The sequence below is a fragment of the Pseudophryne corroboree genome, chromosome 8 (assembly GCF_028390025.1).
Source record: "Pseudophryne corroboree isolate aPseCor3 chromosome 8, aPseCor3.hap2, whole genome shotgun sequence".
Lineage (NCBI taxonomy): Eukaryota > Metazoa > Chordata > Amphibia > Anura > Myobatrachidae > Pseudophryne > Pseudophryne corroboree.
Genome location: NC_086451.1, coordinates 289,852,098 through 289,866,580, shown reverse-complemented (window position 1 = coordinate 289,866,580; position 14,483 = coordinate 289,852,098). Strand labels below are relative to the sequence as shown.

Here is a 14,483-nt window from a genome sequence, read left to right as displayed (position 1 = left end):
TGAATAATATTTACTCAGACATGTTATTTGGACAGATGAGTCATGCACAATAACACACATATGAGACAGCACGTAGCGATTAACCATTTAACTACATATCAACAATGTCAACATACATGACTCACTGAAATATCCTGCCAGTATACAATATTTATCATCTCATGGCAGGTCATGCTGGTTGCAAACTATAGACAGTTTATAATATAATATTTTATGTAACATATGTTTGTTTGATTGCATGTGTGCTGTTAATATATTGCAGTGATCATCATGTGCATGCATTCTGTGCTGATCGGGGGCCAACCACAGAAGCAACTTCTGGAGATAGCCCATGACATGAAAATGACAGATGGCACATATGTGTTTATCCCGTACGACACTCTCTACTATAGCTTACCTTATGATAAGATACCATATGAGATGCTAAGGCACAACTCCAAGCTCAGAGCTGCCTATGATGCAGTGCTCACTATCACGGTGGAATCAGAGAACAAAAACTTCTATGAAGCCTTCCAGGAAGCCAAGGACAGTGGAGAGGTTGTTACCAAGGTGAATCCCACACAGGTGCGTAGTGCAACATATCCCCAAGATCTGACAATATAATATTCATTGTGTCTGTTACATGTGCCTCATTGTGTCTGTTACATGGAAAACACATTTTGGTAACAAATGTAAGAAATATCAATTCTACATTGAAGCGTAGAAACATATGGATATATACACATATTTAAACTGATAAATAGATATAAATATATTCATTTCCCATAATTTGTAAATTCTCATTGACTGTCAGGGTCTGATTCTGAGTTGCCAATATTTAGGTACAGTAACTGGTTGATGTTTTTCCACTTTGCATGCATTTAAGTGGCTAGTTAACCGGAAGTCAGCGTGCGCTCCAAATGCGTTCCACCAGACTAAGAATGTGGTAGTGGCTTCCAAACAGACTGCACACGCGCATTCCGCCCCATGGGACACATATAGTGGAGCGGAAATGACACTAGCGCAACTGAGACAGGAAGTCCTTTTCTCAGAAGCATCTATTTATGTTTTAAATCATTTAGAAGCTTCGGGTTTTTTTTAGTACTGTTATATATTTATCTACTCAGACCCAGTAAATCTATATTTATACAGCGCTTAATGCTAATTTTAAAATGACACACAAGTACTCCCTTACAAACACCCATTTGAAACAGGAAATGAGTTCAGCTACCTCTTGATTAATGTTGGTATAAATATCTGCCTGATGGCAGCTTCCCTCCATCCCTTGACAAAGTCTATACGACGAAACACATTGGGGACCGTAACCCTACCTCACTGCTGAATGATAAGCATCTTACAGTATTTTGATATTATATCGTCTATTTTTATTTGTCCTTTTTTATGCTATGTTAGTCTTTCCCAAAAAAAAGTTTTTTTTTTAAAATTTTTTACCTATTTTATGCTTGTTCTCATTGTACATCATCGTTGTGACATCTTAGTGTGTTTTTACTTTGTTTTTGAAAGATACATTTATATATATATATATATATATATATATATATGGGCATTTACCAAGAAAATAACACCATAGGTAGCTTTAAATACTCTATCCCTCTTTTGTTACACAAATGTTATAGACAGGGGCGTAGCCATAACTTTGTGGGCCCCATAGCAACATTTTGCATGGGCCCCCGTCCAAATGCTTCTAGAGAGACACTTCTCTGCAGCAGTTGTTAATTTTATGCCCTATAATAGTACCCTAGTTCATTTTCAGAGCTACCAGTACACATTATGCTGCACGGTACCCCCAATTAACATTATGATATATAGTGCTCATATTGTGCCTCATTACAGTGCCCCAGTTCATATTATATAACATTAAAATACCTTCCAGTTCATTTTATACCACACTACAATGAGCAGGTCCTAAGGCATACCTAGATATATTGCAGGCCCCAAGGAAAAAGTTTGAAAGGACCCCTACGTACCACGCAGTGGCGAAAAATTTATGTAACACATGCAACTTTGACAGGGAAGGTGGGCCCCTCTCAGCTCTGGGCCCCATAGCAGCTGCACTGCCCGCACCTATGGTAGCTATGACCTTGGTTATAGCATTAGTCATTGTTGGGAAAAATACAAACACGTTTTCTACGTATGGTTTTCTTGCACAAAGTACAGCGGTACTACGGTATTATAATCTATTTACTGTATATAAATGACATTATCATTGTGCTGTGATATCTCTTCCACAGTGCATTGCTAACATATATCCTGGGCAAGCTTATTTACATGTATCCTTAAGAGCAGGGTGGATTATAGGAAAGGCGACAGGGGCTGACATCTATACTGTTCCCAAGACTTGGCCACTGCTATTAGCCAGGTGAGTCGGCGCCATTACAGGTTCCCGACCCACACGCTGATGAGGCCGCTGCTCCTTGGAGTGATCTCAGTACAGAAGCAGGGATACAAAGAGAGCAGCAATGGGAGCAGGAGGGGGCTATCGGCACCAGCAGCCAGGCGGGCCAGGACTGACTGTGAATGCTGGAGGTGACACATGCTAGACCCTTCCAGTGGTCTAGATAGGGGTCACCACCAGTTTGTTACCCAGGGGCTCTCACAGACCCTAATCTGGCCCTGCTTAAGAATATGATGGATTTGCAAAACTGAAATATCAGTTGCACACAAGTATTTTATTATGTTTGTTGCATTTGGATTTTACTGTATGAGCTGTACTGATAAGTCTGGGGGGAAATGTATCAAACCTTCTAAAAAGTTGAAAAGTAGACAAATGGAGAAGTTCCAATTAACAACCAATCAGCTTTTAGCTAGCATATATCAAGTATATTCTATACAATGATAGTTAGAAGCTGATCGTTGCTATGGAAAACATCTTCAATGGTCCACTTCTCCACACATCTATTTACCTCGGTTTATCTATAGTTATTACAGTTTGCATAGACGTACCATTGATTGTGGTGATTATGATCTATTTCTGTTTTCATTTTAGGTGTCTCCCTTATTTGGAACCATATACAATGCTATCTATTTTACTGCACACGCTATGAATAGCAGCAGGAGTCACCATAACTGGGTCTCTGGCACCAGCCTAGTCAAGTATTCTAAAAACATGCAGTTTTATGGGTTTAACCAGTGGATAAGGACAGATCTGGGCGGGAATGGGTTCACTGGCTATGTCATTCTGGACACCGACATAAAGACCTGCGAGCTTTATCGGACATATTTTGTAGATATGGAAACAGATATGGTCAGATACATGGGAAGACCCATTCACTTTCCAAACGGTGTCTCCCCAAAGTCAGACTCTTACTGCTGGTTCGCAAATGGAAAAATCTGCACTGGAGGTGAGTAAACATTATTTCCTCATCATCACTTTTTTACATTTAGATATACAAGAAGAAAATTAAATAATAATGTAGATGCTTTCTAACAAGTTCTAAGTACAGGGGGGATTTCAGGTGCCTGGGATCATCCTATTGATGAGGAATTACATATTTAAAATATGACTACAAACATCTATCTACACACACACACACACACACACACACACACACACACACACACACACACACACACACACACACACACGTATTTAGACCTCATGGGGCCCTAGGTAAGATATCAGTTTGGGCCCCTCTCCCTTACACAATCCATAGCACTATATTTTCTCTCCTGATTCACGCACCTTACATTATTTGTTGTTTTTAGATCTTATGCAAGCCACATCGCAGCAACAGGTGGTATTCATGTGTGTGGTATTCATGTGACCGGCGGTCAGCAGACCAACGGTCACATGACCTCCCCCAAAATCTTGCCCCCTCACTTTCCCGACGGTCGACATGCCAACCCATAAGGACTATTTCCACAACACCCATAGAGTGGGAATAGAACCCGTGGCTTGCTGCACTCGCCCCTGTCTGCCGGTATCCCGGCATCGGTATGCTGCTGGGATCCTGGCGTCGGTATGCTGACCGGCGGTCAGGAGACCATCGGTCAGCCATACCACACCCACAGCAACAACACAATCATTACATCATGTCACACAGCAAGAACAATGTTTCACTGCAACAATCTCGAGCTGCACTACACATGGCGGTTGGGGGGACAGAATGTGACTATAATATACGCTGCATGAGGAATGTGACAGCCGTGAATTAGAGTGCCAATTTGAAATGTAGAAAAGTATTTGGGGAGTGTGCAGGGAGTGTTCGTGTGGCACCCCACCAAAAGAACCTTCGCCCCTTCTGCATTTACTGTGGAGTGCCTTATTTATGTTTATACTGTGTGTGTGTGTGTGTATATATATATATATATATATATATATATATATACACTGCTCAAAAAAATAAAGGGAACACTTAAACAACACAATGTAACTCCACGTCAATCACACTTCTGTGAAATCAAACTGTCCACTTAGGAAGCAACACTGATTGACAATCAATTTCACATGCTGTTTTGCAAATGGAATAGACAACAGGTGGGAATTATAGGCAATTAGCAAGACACCCCCAATAAAGGAGTTGTTCTGCAGGTGGTGACCACAGATCACTTCTCAGCTCCTATGCTTTCTGGCTGATGTTTTGGTCACTTTTGAAAGCTGGCGGTGCTTTCACTCTAGTGGTAGCATGAGACGGAGTCTACAACCCACACAAGTGGCTCAGGTAGTGCAGCTCATCCAGGATGGCACATCAATGCGAGCTGTGGCAAGAAGGTTTACTGTGTCTGTCAGCGTAGTGTCCAGAGCATGGAGGCGCTACCAGGAGACAGGCCAGTACATCAGGAGATGTGGAGGAGGCCGTAGGAGGGCAACAACCCAGCAGCAGGACCGCTACCTCCGCCTTTGTGCAAGAAGGAACAGGAGTAGCACTGCCAGAGCCCTGCAAAATGACCTCCAGCAAGCCACAAATGTGCATGTGTCTACTCAAACGATCAAAAACAGACTCCATGGGGTAAATTTACTAAGATGGGAGTTCTATTCAAGATGGGATGTTGCCTATAGCAACCAATCAGACTCTACTTCTCATTTATCTAGCACCTTCTAGAAGATAATACCTGGAATCTGATTGGTTGCTATGGGCAACATCCCATCTTAAATAGAACTCCTGTCTTAGTAAATTTACCCCCATGAGGGTGGAATGAGGGCCCAACGTCCAAAGGTGGGGGTTATGCTTACAGCCCAACACCGTGCAGGACGTTTGGCATTTGCCAGAGAACACCAAGATTGGCAAATTCGCCACTGGCGCCCTGTGCTCTTCACAGATGAAAGCAGGTTCTCACTGAGCACATGTGACAGATGTGACAGAGTCTGGAGACGTCAAGGAGAACGTTCTGCTGCCTGCAACATCCTCCAGCATGACCAGTTTGGCAGTGGGTCAGTAATGGTGTGGGGTAGCATTTCTTTGGGGGGCCGCACAGCCCTCCATGTGCTCGCCAGAGGTAGCCTGACTGCCATTAGGTACCGAGATGAGATCCTCAGACCCCTTGTGAGACCATATGCTGGTGCGGTTGGCCCTGGGTTCCTCCTAATGCAAGACAATGCTAGACCTCATGTGGCTGGATTGTGTCAGCAGTTCCTGCAAGACGAAGGCATTGATGCTATGGACCGGCCCGCCCGTTCCCCAGACCTGAATCCAATTGAGCACATCTAGGACATCATGTCTCGCTCCATCCACCAACGTCACGTTGCACCACAGACTGTCCAGGAGTTGGCGGATGCTTTAGTTCAGGTCTGGGAGGAGATTCCTCAGGAGACCATCTGCCACCTCCTCAGGAGCATGCCCAGGCATTGTAGGGAGGTCATACAGGCACGTGTAGGCCACACACACTACTGAGCCTCATTTTGACTTGTTTTAAGGACATTACATCAAAGTTGGATCAGCCTGTAGTGTGTTTTTCCACTTTGATTTTGAGTGTAACTCCAAATCCAGACCTCCATGGGTTAATAAAATAAGAATTTACTTACCGATAATTCTATTTCTCATAGTCCGTAGTGGATGCTGGGGACTCCGTAAGGACCATGGGGAATAGCGGCTCCGCAGGAGACTGGGCACATCTAAAGAAAACTTTAGGACTATCTGGTGTGCACTGGCTCCTCCCCCCATGACCCTCCTCCAAGCCTCAGTTAGGATACTGTGCCCGGACGGCGTACACAATAAGGAAGGATTTTGAATCCTGGGTAAGACTCATACCAGCCACACCAATCACACCGTATAACCTGTGATCTGAACCCAGTTAACAGCATGATAACAGAGGAGCCTCTGAAAGATGGCTCACAACAATAATAACCCGATTTTTGTAACAATAACTATGTACAAGTATTGCAGACAATCCGCACTTGGGATGGGCGCCCAGCATCCACTACGGACTATGAGAAATAGAATTATCGGTAAGTAAATTCTTATTTTCTCTAACGTCCTAAGTGGATGCTGGGGACTCCGTAAGGACCATGGGGATTATACCAAAGCTCCCAAACGGGCGGGAGAGTGCGGATGACTCTGCAGCAACAAATGAGAGAACTCCAGGTCCTCCTCAGCCAGGATATCAATTTTGTAGAATTTTACAAACGTATTTGCTCCTGACCAAGTAGCTGCTCGGCAAAGTTGTAAAGCCGAGACCCCTCGGGCAGCCGCCCAAGATGAGCCCACCTTCCTTGTGGAGTGGGCATTTACAGATTTTTGGCTGTGGCAGGCCTGCCACAGAATGTGCAAGCTGAATTGTACTACAAATCCAACGAGCAATAGTCTGCTTAGAAGCAGGAGCACCCAGCTTGTTGGGTGCACACAGGATAAACAGCGAGTCAGATTTCCTGACTCCAGCCGTCCTGGAAACATATTTTCAGGGCACTGACAACGTCTAGCAACTTGGAGGCCTCCAAGTCCCTAGTAGCCGCAGGCACCACCAATAGGTTGGTTCAGGTGAGACGCTGAAACCACCTTGGGGAGAAACTGAGGACGAGTCCTCAATTCCGCCCTGTCCAAATGGAAAATCAGATAAGGGCTTTTTCAGGATAAAGCCGCCAATTCTGACACGCGCCTGGCCCAGGCCAGGGCCAACAGCATGACCACTTTCCATGTGAGATATTTTAACTCCACAGATTTAAGTGGTTCAAACCAATGTGACTTTTGGAACCCAAAACTACATTGAGATCCCAAAGTGCCACTGGAGGCACAAAAGGAGGCTGTATATGCAGTACCCCTTTTACAAACATCTGAACTTCAGGGACTGAAGCTAGTTCTTTTTTTGGAAGAAAATTGACAGGGCCGAAATTTGAACCTTAATGGACCCCAATTTCAGGCCCATAGACACTCCTGTTTGCAGGAAATGTAGGAATCGACCCAGTTGAATTTCCTCCGTCGGGCCTTACTGGCCTCGCACCACGCAACATATTTTCGCCAATTGCGGTGATAATGTTTTTGCGGTTACATCCTTCCTGGCTTTGATCAGGATAGGGATGACTTCATCCGGAATGCCTTTTTTCCTTCAGGATCCGGCGTTCAACCGCCATGCCGTCAAACGCAGCCGCGGTAAGTCTTGGAACAGACAGGGTCCTTGCTGGAGCAGGTCCCTTCTTAGAGGTAGAGGCCACGGATCCTCCGTGAGCATCTCTTGAAGTTCCGGTTACCAAGTCCTTCTTGGCCAATCCGGAACCACGAATATAGTGCTTACTCCTCTCCATCTTATCAATCTCAGTACCTTGGGTATGAGAGGCAGAGGAGGGAACACATACCCTGACTGGTACACCCACGGTGTTACCAGAGCGTCTACTGCTTATTGCCTGAGGGTCCCTGGACCTGGCGCAATACCTGTCGAGTTTTTAATCATGTGGAAGACTTCTGGGTGAAGTCCCCACTCTCCCGGGTGGAGGTTGTGCTGAGGAAGTCTGCTTCCCAGTTGTCCACTCCCGGAATGAATACTGCTGACAGTGCTATCACATGATTTTCCGCCCAGCGAAGAATCCTTGCAGCTTCTGCCATTGCCCTCCTGCTTCTTGTGCCACCCTGTCTGTTTACGTGGGTGACTACCGTGATGTTGTCCGACTGGATCAACACCGGCTGACCTTGAAGCAGAGGTCTTGCTAAGCTTAGAGCATTGTAAATGTCCCTTAGCTTCAGGATATTTATGTGAAGTGATGTCTCCAGGCTTGACCATAAGCCCTGGATATTCCTTCCCTGTGTGACTGCTCCCCAGCCTCGCAGGCTGGCATCCGTGGTCACCAGGACCCAGTCCTGAATGCCTAATCTGCGGCCCTCTAGAAGATGAGCACTCTGCAACCACCACAGGAGGGACACCCTTGTCCTTGGTGACAGGGTTATCCGCTGATGCATCTGAAGATGCGATCCGGACCATTTGTCCAGCAGGTCCCACTGGAAAGTTCTTGCGTGGAATCTGCCGAATGGGATTGCTTCGTAGGAAGCCACCATTTTACCCAGAACCCTTGTGCATTGATGCACTGAGACTTGGCTCGGTTTTAGGAGGTTCCTGACTAGCTCGGATAACTCCCTGGCTTTCTCCTCCGGGAGAAACACCTTTTTCTGGACTGTGTCCAGGATCATCCCTAGGAACAGAAGACACGTCGTCGGAACCAGGTGCGATTTTGGAATATTGAGAATCCAATCGTGCTGCCGCAACACTACCTGAGATAGTGCTACACCGACCTCCAACTGTTCCCTGGATCTTACCCTTATCAGGGAATTGTCCAAGGAAGGGATAACTAAAATTCACTTCCTTCGAAGGAATATCATCATTTCGGCCATTACCTTGGTAAAGACCAGGGGTGCTGTGTACCATCCATACGGCAGCGTCTGAACTGATAGTGACAGTTCTGTACCATAAACCTGAGGTACCCTTGGTGAGAAGGGTAAATTTTGACATGAAGGAAAGCATCCTTGATGTCCCGAGACATCATGTAGTCCCCTTCTTCCAGGTTCGCAATCACTGCTCTGAGTGACTCAATCTTGAATTTGAACCTCTGCACGTAAGTGTTCAAAGATTTTAGATTTAGAATCGGTCTCACCGAGCCGTCCGGCTTCGGTACCACAACAGTGTGGAATAATACCCCGTTCCCTGTTGCAGGAGGGGTATCTTGATTATCACCTGCTGGGAATACAGCTTGTGAATGGCTTCCAAAACTGTCTCCCTGTCAGAAGGAGACATCGGTAAAGCCGACTTTAGGAAACGGCGAGGGGGAGACGTCTCGAATTCTAATTTGTACCCCTGAGATATCACCTGAAGGATCCAGGGGTCTACTTGCGAGTGAGCCCACTGCGCGCTGAAATTCATTGAGACGGGCCCCCCACAGTGCCTGATTCTGCTTGTAAAGCCCCAGCGTATACTGAGGGCTTGGCAGAGGCGGGAGAGGGTTTCTGTTCCTGGGAACTGGCTGATTTCTGCAGCCTTTTTCCTCTCCCTCTGTCACGGGGCAGAAATGAGGAACCTTTTGCCCGCTTGTCCACGAAAAGACTGCGCCTGATAATACGGCGTCTTCTCATGTTGAGAGGCGACCTGGGGTACAAATGTGGAATTCCCAGCTGTTGCCGTGGCCACCAGGTCTGAAAGACCGACCCCAAATAACTCCTCCCTTAATAAAGCAATACTTCCAAATGCCGTTTGGAATACGCATCACCTGACCACTGACGTGTCCATAACCCTCTACTGGTAGAAATGGACAACGCGCTTAGACTTGATGCCAGTCGGCAAATATTCCGCTGTGCATCACGCATATATAAAAATGCATCTTTTAAATGCTCTATAGGCAAAAATATACTGTCCCTATCTAGGGTATCAATATTTTCAGTCAGGGAATCCGACCACGCCAACCCAGCACTGCACATCCAGGCTGAGGCGATTGCTGGTCGCAGTATAACACCAGTATGTGTGTAAATACCTTTTAGGATACCCTCCTGCTTTCTATCAGCAGGATCCTTAAGGGCGGCCATCTCAGGCGAAGGTAGAGCCCTTACAAGCGTGTGAGCGCTTTATCCCCCCTAGGGGGTGTTTCCCAACGCACCCTAACCTCTGGCGGGAAAGGATATAATGCCAATAACATTTTAGAAATTATCCGTTGTTATCGGGGGAAACCCACGCATCATCACACACCTCATTTAATTTCTCAGATTCAGGAAAACTACAGGTAGTTTTTCCTCACCGAACATAATACCCCTTTTTTTGGTGGTACTCGTATTATCAGAAATGTGTAAAACATTTTTCATTGCCTCAATCATGTAACGTGTGGCCCTACTGGAAGTCACATTCGTCTCTTCACCGTCGACACTGGAGTCAGTATCCGTGTCGGCGTCTATATCTGCCATCTGAGGTAACGGGCGCTTTAGAGCCCCTGACGGCCTATGAGACGTCTGGACAGGCACAAGCTGAGTAGCCGGCTGTCTCATGTCAACCACTGTCTTTTATACAGAGCTGACACTGTCACATAATTCCTTCCAACAGTTCATCCACTCAGGTGTCGACCCCCTGGGGGTGACATCACTATTACAGGCAATCTGCTCCGTCTCCACATCATTTTTCTCCTCATACATGTCGACACAAAAGTACCGACATACAGCACACACACAGGGAATGCTCTGATAGAGGACAGGACCCCACTAGCCCTTTGGGGAGACAGAGGGAGAGTTTGCCAGCACACACCAGAGCGCTATATATATACAGGGATAACCTTATATAAGTGTTTTTCCCCTTATAGCTGCTGTATAGTTAATACTGCGCCCAATTAGTGCCCCCCTCTCTTTTTTTAACCCTTTCTGTAGTGTAGTGACTGCAGGGGAGAGACAGGGAGCTTCCCTCCAACGGAGCTGTGAGGGAAAATGGCGCCAGTGTGCTGAGGAGATAGGCTCCGCCCCTTTTTCGCGGACTTTTCTCCTGCTTTTTTATGGATTCTGGCAGGGGTTAAATGCATCCATATAGCCCAGGAGCTATATGTGATGCATTTTTTTGCCATCCAAGGTGTTTTTATTGCGTCTCAGGGCGCCCCCCCCCCAGCGCCCTGCACCCTCAGTGACCGAAGTGTGAAGTGTGCTGAGAGCAATGGCGCACAGCTGCAGTGCTGTGCGCTACCTTGTTGAAGACAGGACGTCTTCTGCCGCCGATTTTCCGGACCTCTTCTGCCTTCTGGCTCTGTAAGGGGGCCGGCGGTGCGGCTCTGGGACCCATCCAAGCTGGGCCTGTGATCGTCCCTCTGGAGCTAATGTCCAGTAGCCTAAGAAGCCCAATCCACTCTGCACGCAGGTGAGTTCGCTTCTTCTCCCCTTAGTCCCTCGATGCAGTGAGCCTGTTGCCAGCAGGTCTCACTGAAAATAAAAAACCTAATCTAAAACTTTCACTAAGAAGCTCAGGAGAGCCCCTAGTGTGCACCCTTCTCGTTCGGGCACAGAGATCTAGCTGAGGCTTGGAGGAGGGTCATGGGGGGAGGAGCCAGTGCACACCAGATAGTCCTAAAGTTTTCTTTAGATGTGCCCAGTCTCCTGCGGAGCCGCTATTCCCCATGGTCCTTACGGAGTCCCCAGCATCCACTTAGGACGTTAGAGAAATTTTATTTCCATTGATAATTTTTGTGTGATTTTGTTGTCAGCACATTCAACTATGTAAAGAACAAAGTATTTAATAAGAATATTTCATTCATTCAGATCTAGGATTTGTTATTTTAGTGTTCCCTTTATTTTTTTGAGCAGTGTATATATATATATATATATATATATATATATGTGCATCTGATCTATTGTAATAGTGTATATAGATATGGATGCATAGGAAGCCCTGTATGTTATGCCCCCTTATACATACATTGGTAACTTTTGTGCCCCTTCCCCTACTGAATGCAGCCCTGGCTGGACACTATTAATACTACAGCAAGGAAAGGGGTAACTGTGCCCTGAATGCTGCTCCTGGCACTAGGACACTGACCAATCAGCAAGAGGCGTATGGATCCCGGGGAGAGAACCGGCTTGTACTGTGGCAGTTACAGCCGGGTGCTGGGACTGTTGGCAGTTGACTGGCGGCCATCTTAGAGAGTTGTAAGGACAGGAGGAGCTGAGAGACAAGGCCGGTGCTGCTGCTGTTATTTCTAGCCAGGGAGGCAGGACAGAGAAATGGCTACCTGGAGCAGGTTAGAGCCGGTGACCCTGGGAGACAGCTCCATAGTGACAGACAGAGCACACCATACTTCCAGCAGCAGTGTGAGTGACAGCGGCCAGCAGGCCCTCTGAGAGAAGTAGCTGGCTGGAGGAAGGAGCAGCCTCATTTACAGTGTCTAAAGTGCAAACATCCAGAGAGGTATTCTTGCCATATACCTGATCACCACACACCGGTGCAAGTTAGCACAGATTAATAGAGAGACCGGCCAACTAGAGTGTGGGGTGTTGCAACAGCATTTAGAGGATGAGCAGCATATGAAGGAGATATTATTAAATAATTATTCCCCTGTGAAATAGTATGATACGGTGCTGAGGAGTTATAGTTAGCCATTGCAGCATAGTACCCTTGCTTCCCAAATAGACGGACTTACCCTCACAGCAGTGCAGAGACTGTAATTAATGGATAACTTCCAGCTGTGGATTTGTAGTCATCTAACACGTCCATTCTGCTGTTGTTTCATCTTAACTCTCAAGTAAAGGAAGCTTTCTCTGACGTCCTAAGTGGATGCTGGGGACTCCGTCAGGACCATGGGGTTTAGCGGCTCCGCAGGAGACAGGGCACAAAAGTAAAAGCTTTAGGATCAGGTGGTGTGCACTGGCTCCTCCCCCTATGACCCACCTCCAAGCCTCAGTTAGATTTTTGTGCCCGGCCGAGAAGGGTGCAATCTAGGTGGCTCTCCTAAAGAGCTGCTTAGAGTAAAAGTTTGTTAGGTTTTTTATTTTCAGTGAGTCCTGCTGGCAACAGGCTCACTGCTACGAGGGACTTAGGGGAGAGAAGTGAACTCACCTGCGTGCAGGATGGATTGGCTTCTTAGGCTACTGGACACCATTAGCTCCAGAGGGAGTCGGAACACAGGTCTCACCCTGGGGTTCGTCCCGGAGCCGCGCCGCCGACCCCCCTTGCAGATGCCGAAAAGTGAAGGTCCAGAAACAGCGGCAGAAGACTCTTCAGTCTTCATAAGGTAGCGCACAGCACTGCAGCTGTGCGCCATTGTTGTCAGCACACTTCATAGCAGCGGTCACTGAGGGTGCAGGGCGCTGGGGGGGGGGCGCCCTGGGCAGCAATGATAGTACCTTATTCTGGCTAAAAATACATCACATATAGCCCCTGGGGGCTATATGGATGTATTTAACCCCTGCCAGGTCTCAGAAAAACGGGAGAAGAAGCCCGCCGAAAAGGGGGCGGGGCCTATTCTCCTCAGCACACAGCGCCATTTTCCCTCACAGAAATGCTGGTGGGAAGGCTCCCAGGCTCTCCCCTGCACTGCACTACAGAAACAGGGTTAAAACAGAGAGGGGGGGCACTTATTTGGCGATATGTATATATATATATATTAAAATGCTATAAGGGAAAAACACTTATATAAAGGTTGTCCCTGTATAATTATAGCGTTTTTGGTGTGTGCTGGCAAACTCTCCCTCTGTCTCCCCAAAGGGCTAGTGGGGTCCTGTCCTCTATCAGAGCATTCCCTGTGTGTGTGCTGTGTGTCGGTACGTGTGTGTCGACATGTATGAGGACGATGTTGGTGAGGAGGCGGAGCAATTGCCTGAAATGGTGATGTCACTCTCTAGGGAGTCGACACCGGAAGGGATGGCTTATTTAAGGAATTACGTGATAATGTCAACACGCTGCAAGGTCGGTTGACGACATGAGACGGCCGGCAAACAAATTAGTACCTGTCCAGGCGTCTCAAACACCGTCAGGGGCTGTAAAACGCTCATTTACCTCAGTCGGTCGACACAGACACAGACACGGACACTGACTCCAGTGTCGACGGTGAAGAAACAAACGTATTTTCCTTTAGGGCCACACGTTACATGTTAAGGGCAATGAAGGAGGTGTTACATATTTCTGATACTACAAGTACCACAAGAAGGGTATTATGTGGGGTGTGAAAAAAACTACCTGTAGTTTTTCCTGAATCAGATAAATTAAATGAAGTGTGTGATGATGCGTGGGTTTCCCCCGATAGAAAATTATTGGCGGTATACCCTTTCCCGCCAGAAGTTAGGGCGCGTTGGGAAACACCCTTTAGGGTGGATAAGGCGCTCACACGCTTATCAAAACAAGTGGCGGTACCGTCCCCAGATAGGGCCGCCCTCAAGGAGCCAGCTGAGAGGCTGGAAAATATCCTAAAAAGGTATATACACACATACTGGTGTTATACTGCGACCAGCGATCGCCTCAGCCTGGATGTGCAGCGCTGGGGTGGCTTGGTCGGATTCCCTGACTGAAAATATTGATACCCTTGACAGGGACAGTATTTTATTGACTATAGAGCATTTAAAGGATGCATTTCTATATATGCGAGATGCACAGAGGGATATTTGCACTCTGGC

General features: G+C 46.8%; 1 protein-coding gene across 6 annotated transcripts in view; it reads left to right on the top strand.

Annotated features, from left to right (window-relative positions):
* Positions 1-268: 268 nt before the first annotated feature.
* GUCY2F (guanylate cyclase 2F, retinal) overlaps positions 269-14,483 on the top strand; it is a 213,949-nt gene continuing 199,734 nt past the window's right edge. For 4 of the 6 annotated variants that reach the window (XM_063937293.1, XM_063937290.1, XM_063937292.1 and 1 more), the window contains exons 1-2: positions 269-564; positions 2,987-3,341. In XM_063937293.1, the coding sequence (XP_063793363.1) occupies positions 271-564; positions 2,987-3,341 (649 nt within the window). In that variant the 5' untranslated portion in view covers positions 269-270. Of the gene's footprint in view, positions 565-2,986; positions 3,342-11,973; positions 12,283-14,483 lie in introns of those variants that run through there. The other 2 variants (XM_063937295.1, XM_063937294.1) reach the window with 2 other exon arrangements.